The sequence below is a fragment of the Xyrauchen texanus genome, chromosome 37, assembly GCF_025860055.1.
Source record: "Xyrauchen texanus isolate HMW12.3.18 chromosome 37, RBS_HiC_50CHRs, whole genome shotgun sequence".
NCBI lineage: Eukaryota > Metazoa > Chordata > Actinopteri > Cypriniformes > Catostomidae > Xyrauchen > Xyrauchen texanus.
In genome coordinates, this window is record NC_068312.1 from 13,443,168 (window position 1) to 13,463,233 (window position 20,066).

Here is a 20,066-nt window from a genome sequence, read left to right on the forward strand (position 1 = left end):
CCGATTAATCGGCCGATTTTTTGCATTTTTTAACATAATCGGCAAATATCCAAGTATATCAAGCCGATTATTAGGCAGGCGCATCTGTGGGCAGCCTAGTGTTGTTGTGGAACACGTGTTCGAAGCACGCTGCCCCTAGAGTCATTTTCAAGCAGAGTGAGCAGACCTCCTCCAGTGCCTAAGGAAGGAGCTAAGTTCCTTGGAGAAAATGGTAAGGATTAAATTTGTATAACTCCTTTATATTTAATTAAAAACTTTTGATATGTTACTGCCAACTTCAAGAAAAAATGCGACAAACGCGATAGGCGACATGACGTTCGGCTACTTTGGATATTGATAGCGTAGTTTAAGTTGCATTATCACAGCAGAAGGGTTGCTATCATGTCACAATAAGTAAGCAAGAATTTTGCAATTACAGACAGTGAATCTGAGACATTTATTTGTTCTGTTTGTGTGTCTTATATTTGAGAGGGTTGTCACTCAATGCAGAGAAATAAGTAATAAAAAAGATACCAACGCACTATAGGCTATTGAAGGACTGGCTTTGGTAAGCTCGGACATTATCGGTTCTGCTGTCGGTACTGGAGAAATTAAGAAAATACATTTATTATTGCTATAAAGAGAAAGTTATTTTATCTCGCCAGCCATTTCCATGTATAATAATATGAAACCATTTGTCTGTGATGCAATTTAGCACAGTCAGAGAGAGAGAGATCTCTCACGCGGTGCCACAGCAAGCACAACACGAGCCCTGCTTAATGAGTGACAGAACTAAACATTCAAACGTAGCCTGGATTATATCTGTGATATTAGTCTGATTTTATTTTAGATTTCGCCTTCCAAAGAATATAAAACGAATATTTATACATAAGCCGCATTCTGTCTAGCACAACTTCCTTCCCTTCACAGCGGTGCACTGACATTTCTCCCTAAAACTCAAACTTAACGTCAGAATCAGCACGATCGGTGATTGTTGTAAAATGCAGTCTAGCTACTGTTGCTAAATTGCGGGACGCGTTTAATAATAAAAAGAGCGCAAGAGATACCGTCCCCAAGGAGGCGCGCGCTCCGAAACAGACAGCAACGAGACAAGCAAAGTATAGGCTACTTTGGGTTTCATGTGCGCGTCTAAACGATCAAATATACACAAAAATATGTCAAAACGACCGGCTTGGAGATTTACTTAAACACAGTTTATGTCTTAAATGGACGTAGTTATGGAAATAGTTGGGAGAAAATATGGTGCATCAGGAGCCTATTAGACTCTGTCTTAAAGGGGAAGCAGTCTAATAAACATGCTGACGATTGAGCCATTACTGCGAATCAACCAACAAAAGGCAAAGACAAAATCACTTACAGCTCTTGAATGAATAACTTTTGCATTAATAAGCATTAATCTATGATAAACTATGCAGTGTTATTTTACAATTGATTACTTTATTAGATTTCTTTTTAGACCACACCTGAACAGTAATGTTCCTTCCTGAAATTAAATCACTGTGCCTATATAACGTTTATCTTTGTTTAATATATATATATATATATACTGTGAACCGTTAAAGTACCGGATCGATAAGCAGTATCGGTAAGATAGTAATACCATTAAAACCTTAACGATACCCATCCCTAGTTATGCCTGTGCTTCTCTTGGATGCTCTGAATATTGGATTACGTGTCTGGATTGCCCCTTAATTAAAGCTGCATTTGGATCTCAACCTTCGTGTCTCAGAGCAGTTCGTAACACCTGCTTTGTTTATTAATATATTTGTTATACATTATTTATACAATATGTTTTTACATTATACATTTTTCATTTAAGTGTACAAGTGCAGATTGGTCAAGTGTTCAATAAATGTATTTGTTGAGAAATTTTGTATCTTAAGTAATTATTTGTGTTACATTTTATCTTTCAAATAAAAGGTCCAAATAAGAGGTTAAAAACAAGCACATATCGGCCAAAATAAATCGGCAGCATTAATCGGCCATCGGCCGACCCGGATTTCAAAAGATCGGCATCGGCCTGAAAAAACCAATATCGGTCGACCTCTACCCATGTCTCTATGATTTGAGTCCCTATATATAGCTTGGGTCCCTCATTAAATCAAAGCCTATAGTATTTTGTCATCCACCAGCATAAATCGTAAAAAGCTGTGCAATTTGAAATATCATTCAAGTCTGTACCAGAAACCGTGCGGTATACAGCAAACACCGCTAATAACTCTTTCTTACCTTCTCCTCTGGTTTTTGTATCTCCTCTTCTCCGATCTTCTTACCGATGGCCGTTTCTTCCACACCGAAGATATCGGTACGTCTTTCGGCCAGCTGTTTCAGGCTGCTTTCAATGTCCAGGCCAGGAGCATACACCTCCTCCTCGATCTGACGCTCGCGGATGCTGCGATCACGCTGCTCCAGCCAGCGCGGGTCCAGCAGACCGATGCGCATGTGCTCCTGCATCTTACTGGCTGGGATCTTCTCTCCCGTGATGGGGGAGATGAGGTACTCATCGGTAGTGGTCACAGGAGGCAGAGGCTTAGAAGCTAAGAGGGTTAGACAACAGGTGGGATGAAAAGTGTTTCAATTAAATTATCCCAAACTAACGAAAACAAGGATTATGAATGTTTTCTTTCCCAGTTAATGGTTTTTAACATTTAAAAGACCAAGGGATGGGTTGGGGGACCCAGGCTCTCAGTCAAACCAAGGACTCCCAATATAGAAAAAGCTAGATTTTTTTTTTCCAGAAAGACTTTGATATAACTTTAATTGAAAACATTCATCAACATTAGATCAGATCATTCTCACAGTTAAAATGTCAAGAAAATGTCAAATGTTTTAAATAAGTCAAGAAAGTTCTATGCGTTTTATATCTCTACTTCACCCCTGCAGTACCTTCACAGACACCTGGTTGAAAACCCAAGTTAAACACTAAAGTGGAAACTTACCCTTGGGATCGTAGTCTTTGCGGATGATAACCTGGTCTGGGGTGGGGGGCAGGGGAGGAGGCAGGGGGTTATCAGGAGGTAGCGGAGCCTTCATGCCATCCTCCTCTTCATCAGAGCCCTATTGAGAGAGGACGAGCAGATTGTAGGTACAGATGCAGAGTTAACCCATTTCTTAACCCTTGTGTCAATAATTGTTTGTTTTTTTAAAGTTACTCAGAGGTGCTTAGAGGACAAAAATGTCTGCATCAAAAAACCGCCATAATAATAATATTTTCCCCTTTAAAATAGTTATTTTTTTTAACCAACATCATTCCTGACCATAACTATCAAATATTCATTCATTTTCAGGATTTTACCCCTTTAAATGCAAGTTTGTTTATATAATGCCACTGTTGTTTAAAAAATAAAGGTATAAAACAAAAATGTATTATTTTCCATATAATAAATGCTAAGGGGAATTTTGTTTTTGGATTATTAGTCTGGGATATATCAATGATTAACAACAACATTCATTTTAATGCATTATTATGTTTTATGCAGTGTCAGACTAAAAAAAACAAAAACAAAAAAAAAACTGCCATAAAAATATTTTATATTAATATTATTTGCCACTTTCACTGACTTTTTTTTAACCAACATCAGTCCTGATCATAAGTACCAAATATTAATTCATTTTCAGGATTTTAACACTTTAAATGCCAGTTTGTTTACATAATGCCACTGTTGTTTTTTTACAAACAAATTTCTCAATACACACATACAAAACACACTGACATCCAAACTAACACACCCACACAATTTTAGCTGCATCATTTATTCAATTGGCCTGCAGTGCTCTATAATAAAGCAAACAAAAAATAGGGAAAAAAGCATGTATTTGCTCCATAGGCTAAAAATGACACCATCTTAATTTTGAAGCCAGGGCCCCAGAATGAAAGCACGAAATCATCGAATTCATGATTTTATGCTTTAATGGTACTGGGATCAAATATTGCAATATGTTTTAATTGGTTTCAATGGGGAAATTTTTGTCCTGAAGGTACCGAGTGTATCTATTTTGTGTACACAGTGTATTATATATATACTTTATACTTAAAAGACAAACTGCACCCTCAAGTGTCACTGAAGTGTTGTGGGGTGTAAAGATGTGGACATGCTTTATTCGTGCTGATGACCCAGGTTCCAATCCGCCTTTTGTCACACTTTTTCCCATCCTGTTTCAAGTCTCATTTTACTATTTCCTGTAATTATTCTTATAATAATAAATTAAATTGAATATAAAGGTTGATTGCCTTGCAAGTGATTTGGTTATGGTGAAGGTCAGAATATAAAAAAAAAAAAAACAACAACAAAAAACATTTAAACCATGTAAAATTAACCATGTTTTACTATAGTAATATTGTTGTTTAACAAGGTTTTTGGTGGAAGCCATCATTTTAATTATATTTAACTTGGTGTTACTACAGTAATATGCTGTTGATATAGTAACCATGTTTAATTTTGTGACTTGCTATGATTTTACAACAAAATACTATGCTGATACAATGGTTACGGTAATTAAAACTTGGTGAATTTTTTGTATAGGAAGATTAGGGGAAGGGGTGGGTGTAGGGCGTCTGTGGGACTAAATAAAAACAAAGACGCTGTGTCGATGTCCCTATGCTGTATGTTAGTATTTAATTAGGGGTGCAAATAGTATCTGCCACTTTTTGCAATGGGGTGCAAATGACATCTATCGCTATAGGCACACAGTGCAATCAGCCTCTGCCTTTCAGAAAACTGCTCATCTGCACCATTAAATGAACATGTATTGTACACATTCAAAGCTAGATTGATTACACTCAGCTCCTCCTCATTCTACAAGTATGATCACTACTGGTGTTCTCACCTCATCCATGTCCTGTAGTTGTGTGTCTTGGTCTAGTTGAGCTGTGTGTCTATCACGCCTGCCCTCTCTGTCATCCTCTTCATCTTCACTCTCCACTTCCATCTCCACCTCCTCACTCTCTCCAAACTTCTCATAGCGCTCCTGAATCAGGATACGAGCGCCCAGCTCCTCAGGGGTTGTGGGAGGAGGGAAATTACCTATAAAAGAAAACAATTTCTCCATCATGTCACATTTAAAGTCAAGATTAGATTTAATTTACTTTGTTAATCAAAACGGTTTAGGTTTTAAAAGCAGTTATGCCCACCTTGCTCATTAGGCTGAAAGTCCACTGTCTCCACTACTACAAAGTCATGCCAGTCAATCTGGGCATATGCCACTCTCTCCTTTTCTCGTTCCTCCTCTTCCTTTTTCCTCTCTCTTTCCTGGAATTTGGCCCACTCCACACGGTACCTCACCTGAAAAGAGAGGGCACAGATGTTAAGCGATGTTAAGTTTTAAGGTTGGTCTGAACTCTGTAACCTTTCTTTTAGCTTCAGTGCTCAATTTGAACTCTACAGACAGATTATATTATGATCTAGCATTTTAATCATAAACATTTTATATTATGTAATTAATACTTTGTGAAAATGTAATTTAGGATATCAGTATTATATGAAGTAGAGACTTGGTTTTATTATGCAAGTTCACCGTTTTCTAAAAGGAGTAGTATTAGCAGTTTTATTGTTTATATATTATGCATCTACACAGCATCAAATGCAATTTACATGGAAAGAACAAGGTGATGTACATCAATCAAGAAATAAATATAAATCAACTAAATAAAAATAAGATAGTTAAAAAGATAAATGGATGAAAAACAAACAAATAATATTCATTCAGAAAAAAATTAAAATCTAAGATTTGTTTTCTATAGTAATTATACTAATATTAAAGTGCATTTAATTATGGATGATATTTAAACCACTAGTGTGGTTCAAATCACCCTCCGTTTCCACTGAATTGATTCCCTATTGTGGTTTTAAAACACCCATGCCAGCATAACATAATACACAAAGATTACCTTAATCTTATTAACATCAACTTTGTGTGAATTGAAATGTAAATTAATTACCTGGTCTAAGACCTCACGGGGATTCTCTGCTTCCTTCTTCAGTTTCAGCAAAAGACCTTTCGGTGGGATCAAAACCTGCAAAGAAATCATACAATTGAATGAGTACTTAATGCAGCAGTTTAAACCCTCTCTGCTACGTCTGGCACATTTTACCAATTTGTTGTGTTTACTGTACCATACCTTTGTGTACTGCTCCACTAGTTTGGTGAAATAGTTGAACAAGCTGTGCTGTGGTCGTAGGAAGTCAAACTGGAAGTTTCTCTGTTCCTTTTGCATCAGCTGCGTGAGAAACTGACGTCCATTTCGGGCAACGAACTGTGCAGTCAGCTTCACCACATCCAGATCAAAGGCTGAGATGGAGGGAGGGTCTGCAATGAACTCAAACTCAGGTGGAGGCTCCTTGGGCACCACCGTCTCATGGATCACCTGTGCTTGAACCTAAATAAGCACAACCCCACAAATTTGATCTTGGTATGAGTTATTCATAACAGATCCAGACCTATAGACACATGTCTAGATTGCAATCGACAGGTTTTATTTGACTTGCTGGCACAAGTATTTCAAAATAATATGGAAATTATAGCATGTATTGTACTGAAAGTCTGCAGAAGGTTCCTGACCTTATGAGGAAGCTGCTGTGATGCTTGCTGTTGCATGACTTTAGGTATAGCTGCAGAGGGTTCCTGAGCTTTGCCCTCCTTGAATTCATTGACCTTGTGGCGGTAGTAAGCATGGTATGGGTCGTTAGGGTTAAGGAAGTTGAATTTAGGGTTGTTGATCTCATTCTGTCGGATCCTAGACTCAAACTCAGGTCCATTCCTTAGAATTAAATAAATATATATATATATATATATATATATATATATTAATAATTTGTTTTTCAGTCAAGGATCTTGGCTTTTCATACAACACAATAGACATAAGAAAAGTGCCAAACCTGGCCACGAAGCTGGCTGTCTTATCAACAATGTTTCGGACTTCAGGAGGCGGGTAGATGATTCCAACAATGGGCTTTGTGGCTGGACTCTCTTCTTTCTGTTCATCAGGCTGTTGATTAAAACATGACACATTACTCAGTTGGCTTTGTGCTTCATAACAACTTAAGCGGTCCAAAATGCCTCACATATGACAGAAATCTGTGGACATCCAGTTGCCTGTGTTTTCTGATCACATTACATATATGCTATGATGCCACATATCACACACATAATAAAACATCAAAACTATACAGAACACCGTATTGCGATGACTGACAGAACAAACGGCCAACTCTTTCCAAAAAGATATGTATTTATAGGGTGACCAAACGTCCTGTTTTACCAGGACATGTCCTGTTTTCATGTCCTGTCCTGGCCGTCCTGGCTGTTTTTTATAAAGTGATGAAAATGTCCTGGTTTTCATTATTTTTCATTGGGCCATTAAATTGACCGGCACTAGGGCAATCTTCACCTGCGGTGCTGCATGTGACGTAATCCCTGAGAGGCTGCCGTGTGGGCGGCTCTCTTTACACTCACAACGAGCTAGCAGACAGCCGTCCGAGCACTTCTGCCTGCAACATGCCGAAGCACAAATGCACATTTACCAATGAGTTACAGAAGAAATTCCCCACTTACTCTCCCGGTCGTGACAAGTGGGAGGTTGCGTGCACCGTGTGCAAACCTGACACATATGTTTCGGTGTCCAATGGGGGTGCCACAGATCTCAAAGCTCACATGGACACCGAAAAACATAAAAAAGCTTTGCGAGGTGAGAGTAGTTCAACAAAGTTGACGGAGTTCTTTGTGAGACCTGGGAAATGCATTGCATTAAAAAAGGTATTCCCAAAGACTTTCATGCTTATTTGTTAAGCAACAAAAAACTGCTGGGAAAGATCAGCTCTACAGCTAAATATAGATGGGCAAACAAGGAGGATGAGGAAGAAAAACAGGATAAAGAGGAAGAAGAAAACTAAATATATAAATATATTTTGTTAGTGAGTTTTTGTAAGTTTGTGAGAGCTATTTTTGTTCAATTTGGAGGTGTTTTTTGTTATTTATTATTTATTTATTTTTCTAAAACAGAAGAGACATTATTTCTATCATTATTTAATTCATTATTTTTGAAACCTGTCATAATAAAACATGTTGAGTAACCTCTGAGAAGCCTAACTGAATTTGTGTCTTTGATAGATAGTATTTTGTAATAACAATTTTCTATCCATATGAGGCATAGCCTACTTTAAATGTATTGAAATTAACAAGGCATCTTTGAGTAAAATTCGAGTATCATTTGAGTATCTCATTGCCGGGCCGAGTGTCCTGGTATTTGGTAATCAAAATATGGTCACCCTATGTATTTATATTATTAATTTAGTACAATACACTTTCATGTCTAACAAATTGTATAATAGTCTAATATAGTAAAATAGTCTATAAAGAGTTTTTTCCAAAAAGGAAAACAATAGTGAATTACATGAATATATCTAGTTCTAAATTATCCTGGAGTAGGCCTCATACCTTGTTATTTAGCTCCGGCTGCACGATCTGCACAGGCGGCATGACTGAGACACAAAAGGCTCTTCTCTGTCTGAATCAAAACACTAGGAAAAATAAAGAACTGTTGCGAGTTTTAAAGTACAATGTGTTAGATATAAGACATAAAGCGGTGAAACTGAATGAATTATGATTAAAAAAAAATTACAGTTTCAACTTCACTGGCCTTTCGCTGCGCCAAACGCCAACTGTACGCACGCACGGCACACGAAATCACTTCCGGTTGTGAGGTAACACGGGATTGTGGGAAATGTAGTTAAACAAAACGATTCAGACAGCAGGAAACCTAGCAATCTGATGTAAATAAATGGATAGTCTGTTCTTGCTTTTATAACTAAAGAACAAATTAGTGCTGATTTGCTGAATAATTATGCATAATTTAGGTAGTCAGGACTGTTTCAACAGTCTGCAGGGAGATCTTATTGATTTACAGTGAGCACTGCTGAATGTTTTCTCCAAGATTGGACCCGTCCACTTCCCATCAAGCAAATTTCCGATAAACCGGAAGTGTAGTCTCAGGCAAACATAAACATGTGCTGTATGCCCACCTATCTTTCTTAGGATTTTACGTAGACCCACCAGAATTAAGTGATGATCATCGTCCCTTCATTAACTTTCAATATACGCATGTTGATGTTGATGTATGAATAAAGAGACGAGACACGAGCATGTAGTTAACTCAAACTTTATGGCAAGCTTACCTCAATAATAGGGAGCATGAAAGGAATACAGAGAGTGAAAGCGAAAGTAACCTTCTTTATTTTAAGATTTTAAATTTTTATTTTTTTAATCACATTCTTTATGTTAATACTGAAGGTATTAAAATAAAATATTTGTTGCCATGAGTGTACCTAAATTTACTATTACTATTATTTTGAATGGCCATGGAAAATGAAGCAATGTGATGACAATTTTACCTGGTTGCAAAAAGTAGTCTGTTAATTAACCTGATGAATTTTCACATTTTGCTGAACCTTTATGCTTCGCAGAGCTAATGTGTGCTTCTAAATCACTTACAACTTTAGTAGCAACTGTCGCTGTCCATTTCTGCATATCGCGAAAAATGTCTATTTGTGGTTATCACGGCCCATTCGGCATGTTTCGTGGCCGACCCACCGGCCCGCTCGACTATCCCGCTGGCAAGTCCGCCCCTGATCGGCCCCAAAGTGCGTAGGCCCACCGGGAAAATGCCCGGTATGCCAGATTGCCAGTCCAGCCCTGATGGTCACTCTAATTAAGGGCGGTTAACAGGTGTTGTGCGCTGGTGATGGAGCATTAGTGGAGCGCTCTTGAAGCAAGAAAATACAATGATGCTACGATATTTAAAAAACCTGCTCCTCACTCCAGGCAAAATCATCTCACCCCAGACATAATCATGTCGCTCCACTCCTCACTCCAGGCAAAATCATCTCACCCCAGATATAATCATGTCACTCCACTCCTCACTCCAGGCAAAATCATGTCGCTCCACTCCTCACTCCAGGCAAAATCATGCTGCTTCAATCCCCACTCCAGGCAAAATCATGCTGCTTCACTCCTCACTCCAGGCAAAATCATGCTGCTTCAATCCTCTATGTTGCAGGAACAAATGTCACTTTAAGGACAGATACATCTGGACTCTGTGACTTGGACATTGATGTAACTTTTGTGGATATGGGACTCCTTTATATTTCATTTATGACATTGACCTTACAATGGACACTTGGCAATCCACATGTGAATTTATTCAAATTAATCCCCAAAGCCTAACAATCAATGCCATTCATTAATATTTCAGCCCAGTGTGGTGCTAAAGTAAGCTGGCTGACTTAAAAATTTGTAAAGTTAGGGATTGAAGCTATAACATGAAATAATATGAAAATTATGTCTAGAGTTTATGTAAAAAAAATAATTTGGCTTGTTCACTTGTATTTAACCAAAATCCTAAACGGCATTGTGCAAACAGACCTATATGTTCTGTGGCTAATAAAACCGAAAGTAAAATGTTCCTGCTCACTTGAAATTACTTGTGACTGATTGGTTCCCGCGCTTTTCCTCATTTTGAATTCAACCAGCGGTGGAAGAGTTGCGTCGTCATGCAGTGCTGTGCAGCTGGATTTACGCACGTGTGTTTATTTATTTATTTATTATTTTGTGGATCCACAAAGATTAAAAAAAATCTTTGTGGATTTTAAGTCATAATTGTTCAATCCCATTATTTTTTGGATCTTATGTGGATTCCACATGAAACGTGAGTAGAGTTTCTACCACAATGAACAAATTTAGTAATTGAGACATTTCTATTAATCTAGGATCATGTTTTTAGAGCTGCTACTGGTCCTGCAAACTCTTTACATGTCTCTTGAAAAGCGTCATCCTGTATGATATTATACTTTCGTTTAGCCTGTAATACAGGTAATTTAACCCTTTAAACTAAAGCATGAAATATTAAATAACAAAGGAAAATCATCTATGAAATATAGCCTTTCCCGATCTTTATCATGTGGTCACTACAATAAATGTATTATTTATTTATACGGCTTTGGCCATTGTCCCTTAATGATCTATTAAAAATATATCACTGTGAAATGGTATAAATGAACACAGTTAGAGTAAAGAATTGTTTTTAATTTCGACTTGCACATAAACACATGTAACAAAACTTTTCAGGAAAATAAATGGTTAGTTAATGCAACGTTCTTAATCTAAATGTAGCTCTTTGCAGGTCTGCTGAAGATGTAGAACAGTAGCTCCTCAATCCAAGTTCTTCACCTCTCTTTGTGGATCTCAAGTGAAAATCCATCACTGAGTAAAATGAAGAGAAAATCTGTTAAAAGATCTAAAAGCAAATCATCATCAGCAGGTGGGTGTTTTAAAAGGCCAAAAGGTAAGTTAAATTAGCATAATACCTGATTTATATCTACTAAGTTTATGTTTACACTATACTTTACATCTCAAAGCCTGCGATTCCATCACTGGTATTTATACACCATGCCACCAGCCACATCGAATTAGTTATACAGATTCAGCCGCATTGAACGCAAGACCACACTTTCCCCACCGATTCTTTTTTTCTATTTTAGATCACTAAAGAATATTGCACAGTTTATGTATTCATAACTAAAAACAGCTTTAGAGTTACATGTGACAAATAGACAGCATGAGCAGTAGATTGGGGTACACAACTTGTTTTTATTCCCTTTTGACAGTTTAATGATGCAGATGAAGTCCTAGTCTTAGACTAAACAACACTGTCCCTGTTTTTGTGTAATTTATGTTTTTACAGCTGGTTAATAATGTTTCAACTTCCAGGCTCTCCAGATGAAGAGAACCCAGAATCAGAAAACATACCAACTTCCCCGAGTCCTATACAAAATAAATCTGGTAAGGAAGAGAGTAAAACTATAAGGTTTTGTCTGTTTAAGGTATTTTAGCCTTTAGAGAATTACTTTAACTGATATCAAAAGCGTTATGCTAATTTAGATAAAGTTCCAAAAATTTCTACACCGCTGTTATCATCCTAATCATCATTTTTTTCTCTCATAAAACCTCACAGGTCAAATGTAAATTGCCTCATCCTCACTAACAGTGATCATTTCTGTATTTCTCTGTCTCAGTAAAGCATTCAAGGACAATTTTAGCAAGTCGTTCTCCTTCACATCTGAATATCACTGCTTCAGCGGATGGTGGAAGTCCATTCAGTGCTCCAACAATAAACCAGACAAGTGTGAAAGGAAACATAACCATAAATCAAAACTGTAAGTTGAGGTCTCATTCTGGAGGTTTTCCTGCTTTACCACAGTTTCTAAAATGGCTGATTTGTGAAACAGATGTGATTTATTAAAATGTGAAGAAATTCATCGCATCTAGTAAAAAAATACTTTGCCTCTTTAGTTACGATGGTCGTGCCGAATCCCTCTGGAAAGAATTCTTTGGTTGAGGTCTGTATTCAAACAGATTTTTAGTTGTTAATGATATAACATATTGGAAACATTGCCTACATACATTTTGAAATATCTACTCTACCCAAAAATATACAATAACAATAATAACTTAATTCAAAACCTACAGTATACATAACTGAATATGTACTTAACTGTAAAATTACCTTTGAAACCTTTTGTAACATTTTGTAACTCCATTTATTGGTTTCTATTTCTGCAATAGCAAAAGGATACAGATCAAATTCCTCTTCAGAGTCAGCACAAGACTGAACAGTATGTAACTCATATTATTTGTCTTGGCAGATATTCCAGGGTTCCCACGTGTCCTGGAAAACCTTGAATTTTGTAATGCATTTTTCTAGTCATTGAAAAGTCATGGAAAATGAGAAAAACACCTTGTAACGGGATAAGGGAGTCAACGTAAAGTTTAAAGATAAAATTTAACATAAAACAAACATAAACATACACACATGCAACGTGGCTGCGTGCGTCTCCCTCTCTCTCGAGTTGGCTCCTCCGGCTCGTCTTTATCCCCCTCCCGGCTGATTAGCACAATCTAGGCCCGGCCCCGCCCTCCTACTCATCACACACCTAAATGTCCTGGACTATGTCGCTTAAAAGGTTTTTGTAATGTGAAAAAAAGCTACATTAATTCACATTCATTATTTCTTTACATCTTTTAGGATCCTTCAAAAGTTTAGAAGCCCAAAAATTATCCATCATCGAAGGCGCCTGTCCTTCAGAAATGATGAGGAACAACCAACCTTAACTCTTGCAGAAGTGAAAAAGAACACAAATTACTTAAGAGAGGTCAGTGAGTCAAGTACCATATTTTGTTTATTTGTAAAAATATTATGTATAATTTCTTTAATAAAGACAAAACATATTAATTCAATTTTAGATAACTGTTACTGGGAAGATCTCGGAGAGACGACCTGAAATTAACATTCTCCCCAGTGAAGAAAGGAAGCATCGTTCTGATTATGCCCTGAATGACAACACTGCAGAAGTTCACTTAATTTTAGCAGGTGACTATAAGGTGAACCTCGACCAATGGTATACACTCAAAAGTGTTTCTATCTGTGACTTTGGCGAGGGAAATGTGCTCTGCTCAACTGAACTCACAACACTAGAGCTATTCACTCCTTTAGGAGAACATTTACAACAGCCTGGAGAGACAATTATCTCAGGGGAGGTCACGGAGGCCTTAGTAACTTTTGAATATCTGTGTTCATGTGGTGCCTTACTATCTCTTTCGGACAATAAATTGTTTCGCATGAAATGCGGAGAGTGCAACAAAAGCTCCAGATGTGCAAACATTAAAAACAGGGCCAATGCCGACATAACCATCAAACAATCCCATGGATCAGAACACAGATTTGTGTTGACTGATTCACTGTTGCACTCCATCGTCAGCTTTAAGAAAGAGGGATATTGTGAGTCACCCATTAGAGGAAAGTCTTTTGAGAGCTGGAAGAATAACAGTAGTCTGTGTGGATGGTGAACCTCAGTGTGTGCAAATGGAGACTGTTGAATAAACCAAAGATACTTTAAAATCCTGGGTTTCTGGATGGAAACGTACATGCTCTCTGTCGTGAAGCCTCGCCCTTAAAGCTGCAGAAAAGTGGATGAGCCCACTTGTTCTAAGTTTGTTCCCCACTACGATGCAACATCAATATGTTTGTCTGTTTGTCCATTTGTTTTAGACCTTGTAAATAACATATTCTAGGATCAAATCTCTTAATCTCCTTTAAAGATTATTATTAAGATGAATTTTATTAGTTACACTGAACAATAGATTGTGCCAGTATAATAGACCCCTCCACAAGGTTGCAATGTGCACATACTTTAACTTTTGACTTTCTTTTTCCTCTGTGGAACTCCCAACAGATGTTAGGCAGAGTGTTGGCCTCTGTTGCATTCACATTTATTGTATGGAAAATGTTGCAATGAAAGTGAATGGTGACTGAGGGTAACATTCTGCCTAACATCTTTTATATTTCACATCAGAAAGAAAGTTGTACGAGATTAAAGGGCATGAGGGTAAATAAATTATGACAGAATTTTCATTATGGGGGAACTATCCTTTTAAAGACCATTACAACTTCTAGATTTCTATTTTTTCTTTTTTCTTAATGCTGTGCATAATTGCTCATTTCCTTTTGTTTTGTCCTTTCCTGTTTGCAGCGAAATGATTATCAGTGACATGTAACCTAATGCATGTTGTATTTTGCATATGCCTGTAGAATGGAAATTCAACTTAACAGACACAGTTGATGATTATGAAAAAAAAGGCCAATCACAGCAGTCAAATGCATTTGTTATTAGTATATATTTTTTATTCTTCACATATTCATAAAACAGAATCTTGATAGATAGCATGATATATGTGAATGTAAGAGAAATGTAATCTCTGTGTTTTGTTCTGTGGCACTGATGGGAATCTTGTGTGTAGCAATGCATGATGGGTGTCATTTTATGGTGTCTGGGTACATCCTGGATTTGCAGCTGCATTATTAATGTAGCATTTTACATTGACAAGGCAAGTATAACTGCTTAGATGAAAACTGAATGACCTCTTCCTATTGTCATTAAAGGTTTTTGCATTATGGGTGTGAATATGGGTTTGTAACAACATTAGACTTAGTACATTTTTGAGTAAACTATCCCTTTAATGTCCCCCTCTTAAGAGAGCAGTCTCATAATTTATAGACCAATTCAAACTGAGGTCATCTAAGTCAAACTAGAAATTTAGAAAAATTCCCAAGTGATTCCTCACAAATTCTGCTTAATCTAATATTCCATTCATGTCTGATTGATTTAGTGAACCATCTGTTATACTGATATCCGTGTATGTTTGGCTTTGGTTTAATTAAAAAATAATACACTTATGATATTAGTTTCCTTTGCCTCTTAATAATAGACAAGAAATGCACACATTTTGTGGATAAAAGATTAGATTAAACCAAATGATGCAACAGAAGATTTATGCATCACTGTGTAATACAATCTCTCATAAACAGAACTTTACAAAGACACAAAACGAGGTACATGCTCAGTGTCACAACACAGAGAGAACTTCTTTAACGAGTGGTGCTTTTTGAAAGACACAAGAGTGCAAGTGAACTGGGCATATTGGAAGAAACAAATAACTGAAATGCAATAGAAGGTGTAGAAATAGATATTATAAAAAAGAAGAGGTACCTCAAAATGTATTTAAAACAAAGATCCCAGGACTGTAGTTTTGTCCATTATGTTCCACTTTTATATGATAATCTTAACAGATACACAAAATTACAACTAAATCTCTAACCTACAGTAGCTAAATGTAAAACTTTGGGAATGCTTCAGAATATGTATCATATGTATCATTATGATCACTGGTTACATGAGAGCTATATTTACAAACACAGCTATACTGTAGTATTTACATAATAACTGGGTCTTGTGATTACAACTGTAATTTTGCTTTATGCAACTAAGTCTGGCTGACAGAAGACATGAAGAGGAATATACAGCAGACAATATTAGATACAAGTCCATGATGACTGTTAAATGAAAGCAGGAAACAGACTGAAAATATAAACCTAAATGTAAAGGGACAACTGCACTTGAGTATCTCAATGACACTGTAATGAATCAGTGGATGGGTAGTCAGTTCACTGTCTGTGCCACTTGAGGACAATTGAATTAGATTATGCTAATGTGACATGTTAGGCCTTTTACCCTATCAGCACATCAGAGAAATGAAGAAATGCCATTAGTCTTTCTGTTTGAGGGGGCATAAAGTGAAATATTTAGCTCTAAAATCACTGGCGGTTTTGTAAATAAAACCATAATTTTAAGATCAGTTGATTCTCTGTCTTTCCTACATCATCATGGCATTGCAAAGTGATACTGGTATACTGAAGATGTACATATAAGGGTGCAGTTCATGTGATCAGCCTTTTCATTGTGAGCCTGTTTGTATTAGAGTTTGTATGAGAGCAGAGGCAACAGGAAGCAGAATGACTCAACATGTTTCTGAATATGTGAAGTACAAGTGCTAAAGCCATCAGAGTGAGTGATAATCTCCAGATGCATTTGTTCTCTCTGGATTAATAATCTGGGTCAATCTGTGAGGGAGGGAATAGAGCATTCTAGGGGGAGGGAGAGACTTTTCAGGTTTGTGAGGGGAAATATGCAACACTTGTCGGTTTTCAAATATCTTCTGTCCAGTCAGTGAACATGGCCTACTATAAAATACAGCCACATCACACCTTTGAACTCAACTGGCCAGATCTCTTTTATTGTGCTTGTGTAGAGAGAATAGTTCTGTGCTTGTGTGTAGATATTATGGTTATATTAAAGTATAATGTAATTTAAGTGTCTCTTTGTGCATGTGTAAACACACTTAGCCATAGTTTGGGCACAAATTTCCCCCAAGAAGTGAGCTAAATCAAATATTCTTCCCTTTTGGGGCATTCAGAGAGATTATCACTTGGAAAAGCAATATTTATTTTCTCAAGTTTTCTGTTGGGATTTGTCTGTTGTTATTATAGTTGGCTTTATGTAAAAATGTCTAAACATTACCATAGCTACATAAACGTATAATATATTTAGATGAGGTCTTCATGAGTCGCAGAGATGAGGTGAAAACTTAGACAGTGGGGGTTTTGCATGTTTAAGGAGTGTTTATGTGAACCAGACAAATATTGTTGCCTGTGAGTTGAGTATAATCATGTGATCCATTTAAAGCAACATAATCCCTTCCATTGAGACACATTTAGGGCCGTCTGTGAGTAGGAGACATAATAGGGAAAGGATCAATTTAAGTATATCCATGACTCATGCTTTAAGTGTTTGTAGTTCACTTGATATAGGAGTCTGTCTATTAAATTAGCAAGTGTTACAATCAGTGATTGTCAGTACTTCCTAACAAAGTATATGAGTGGAGTGGTAACAATTTCCCCTCCGAAATTGTTCATTAATCATTATTTAATCACTCCGTTCCAGCTCCACTCCGGGTTGTCCGTTTCCCGCTCCTCGCTCACGCCGCGCTCCTAGATTAGAGAAACCCCGCTCCGTGTTCGCTCCATGGCAAAAATAGCGTCTAACTCTCCACTGTAAAGTTATATCAGGATGCTTTTTAATATCACAACCTTCAATGCAGAATGTGTAATAAATGAAAAATAAATACACAATACTAGAAGAAAAGCTACAATGTGCTTTATTAGAACACTAACATTAGCCCAAGACTCAATTAAATAACTTGTATTGCTTAATTTTGAAAAATATCGGTAGCATTATCTGGGTTTGATAAATTAATTAATTGCTAGATACAAAAAAACATTAAATTAAAAATATAAATTACCAAACTAAAAAATTATAGAAATTACCATAAAAAAATTACATTAAAATATAAATTATCAAAACAAAAACAAAACCTTAAATTAAATCAAATTAATAAATTATCAAAACAAAAACATTCAATTAAAAATATAAATTACCAAAACAATAACCTTAAATTAAATCAAATTAATAAATTAGGCTACCCAAAAAAAAACATTAAATTAAAAATATAAATTACCAAAAATTTTTTATTAATTAAATCAAATTAATAAATTACCAAAACAAAAAACCTTAAATTAAAAATATAAATGTGGCAGCGGGGGCGTGGTCAAGCGCCCGTCCGGGAGAGAAAAGCGGTAAGGGCGCTTACACCTGAGCTAAATTATGTCTAAACACCTGTCTCTAATTTCAGTGAGTACGAGGAGAGCGGCATAAAAAGGCAGCGAGAGGGCCCCAGAGGAGAGAGAGAGGAGATGCGAACTCAGTGTTTGGCATTGTGTATTTAAATAGTGAAATTGTACGGAACAGAAAGGGAATTAATAAAACCTTACCTTGTGGTGAAGACCTGTTTCCTGTCCTCCTTCGTTGGGAAGTGTTACAATAAATTACCAAAAAAATGTTTTTTAATTAAATCAAATTAATAAATTACCAAAACAAAAAACCTTAAATTAAAAATATAAATTACCAAAACAAAAACAAAAAACATTCAATTAAAAATATTAATTACCAAACAAATAAATTATATAAATTACCAGAACAAAAATGACATTAAAATATAAATTATCAAAACAAAAACAAAACCTTAAATTCAGTCAAATTAATAAATTACCCCCCAAAAAACATTCAATTAAAAATATTAATTACCAAACAAATAAATTATATAAATTACCAGAACAAAAACAAAACCTTAAATTAAATCAAATTAATAAATTACCCCCCAAAAACATTCAATTAAAAATATGAATTACCAAACGAAAAATATTATATAAATTACCAAAATAAAAAAATATTAGGCCTATATGTATTATTGCCTAATTATTTCTTATTATTGCAGTTCTTTTAATTTACATTGCCCTATAATTCTGTGAATGAAAAAATATATACAAATTCTCAGAATGTTCTGTTTTTAATCAAATCTAGAAAGGACTGTCAAAACAAATGCATAGTTAAATTTTTGAAATTCGAGCATTTACATTTTTTAAGATTTTAAATATTCCTCTATTCCCATTTGCTGTTCTTCTTCATCAGCAAATGTATAATGCATACATTATCCTACAGCTCTAAAATATATTTAGATATTAGCAATATAAACATGTTGATTAGTTCAGTTTGTCTTCTACATCGTCAAAAGTTCAGTTCTATTTAATGAGGGACATTATAGCCTACAGTTAAGATTGCATTAGATTAAAATGTTGATATTATTATTCAACATATTTAATAAGGTATATATTTATTACTGGCCTTTAGATTTTCTCTCCACATGTGAAAGGATTATCGTCGTGTTTTTTGTACACGTCTTTTAGGATTTCACAACAAACCTTTGATCGTTGCAATCACCAGTTATATGCCAGTTGATGTATAAGAATAAACAGACGAAACACAAACTTGTAGTTAAGTCAAGCTTTTCCGCAAGCTTATCTCAATAGGGAGGGTGAAAACAGAAAGTAAAATAACCTTCGTGCTGGAGATCGAACATTACCAAGTGCTACTAGATTTTAAATGAGTATATTCTTTTGGGATAAATCAGAAATTCCATCTTTCCTTCATTAAAATAGTATTTAACACTGCTGAATTGTGAATTATTGTATTAAGGTCCGTTAACAGGTGTTTTGCCCTTGATGGAGTATTAGTGGAGCGCTCTTGGAGCGAGAGAAAACAATGACGCTCCGATTTATTTAAAACACGCGATTACTCAAGGCAAAATCATGCCGCTCCGCTCACATACTCTTGTTCCTAAAGGTCTGCAACAGCTATAAACATCATAAAAGACAAAAGGCTTGTTCAGAAAAATGCCTGCCATTAACTACATACCCGTCAACCTTCATAGTCTCACACTGTCTTATGCTACAGCATTGCTTACTATTAATAATTAATGTAGCAACGTTCTTAAAGGGGTAGTGCACCCAAACATGAAAATTCAAATGTTGTTAAAAAGCTGTATTACTTTCCTTATTCTGCAAAACACAAAAGGAGATGTTAGCCTTAGGCCGTCAGTCCCTAACATTCTGCCAAACATCTTTTTTTTTTTTTTGTGTTCCACGAAAAAGAATGTCATGAGGACTTGGAACAACATGAGGGTGAGTAAATTATGATATACTTGAACTATCCCATTAAACTCCCTGT

At 36.1% G+C, this 20,066-nt stretch overlaps 2 protein-coding genes across 4 annotated transcripts in view; one reads left to right on the forward strand and one right to left on the reverse strand.

Annotated features, from left to right (window-relative positions):
• LOC127630918 (splicing factor 3A subunit 1-like) overlaps positions 1-8,683 on the reverse strand; it is a 13,374-nt gene extending 4,691 nt beyond the window's left edge. The window contains exons 1-10 of one of the 3 annotated variants that reach the window (XM_052108794.1): positions 8,618-8,683; positions 8,434-8,516; positions 6,876-6,985; positions 6,559-6,757; positions 6,119-6,376; positions 5,939-6,013; positions 5,132-5,282; positions 4,828-5,024; positions 2,940-3,057; positions 2,230-2,537 (exon numbers count right to left, since the gene is read on the reverse strand). In XM_052108794.1, coding sequence (XP_051964754.1) covers positions 2,230-2,537; positions 2,940-3,057; positions 4,828-5,024; positions 5,132-5,282; positions 5,939-6,013; positions 6,119-6,376; positions 6,559-6,757; positions 6,876-6,985; positions 8,434-8,475 — 1,458 coding nt within the window. In that variant the 5' untranslated portion in view covers positions 8,476-8,516; positions 8,618-8,683. Of the gene's footprint in view, positions 1-2,229; positions 2,538-2,939; positions 3,058-4,827; positions 5,025-5,131; positions 5,283-5,938; positions 6,014-6,118; positions 6,377-6,558; positions 6,758-6,875; positions 6,986-8,433 lie in introns of all 3 variants that reach the window. The other 2 variants (XM_052108795.1, XM_052108793.1) reach the window with 2 other exon arrangements.
• Positions 8,684-10,542: 1,859 nt separating this feature from the next.
• LOC127631277 (uncharacterized) lies at positions 10,543-14,191 on the forward strand. Its single transcript, XM_052109348.1, has 8 exons — positions 10,543-10,699; positions 11,164-11,311; positions 11,761-11,832; positions 12,066-12,206; positions 12,343-12,389; positions 12,616-12,665; positions 13,076-13,202; positions 13,294-14,191. Exons 2-8 carry the CDS (start codon positions 11,263-11,265, stop codon positions 13,894-13,896), a joined length of 1,089 nt encoding a protein of 362 aa, XP_051965308.1. The 5' UTR covers positions 10,543-10,699; positions 11,164-11,262; the 3' UTR covers positions 13,897-14,191.
• The last annotated feature ends 5,875 nt before the right edge of the window (positions 14,192-20,066 follow it).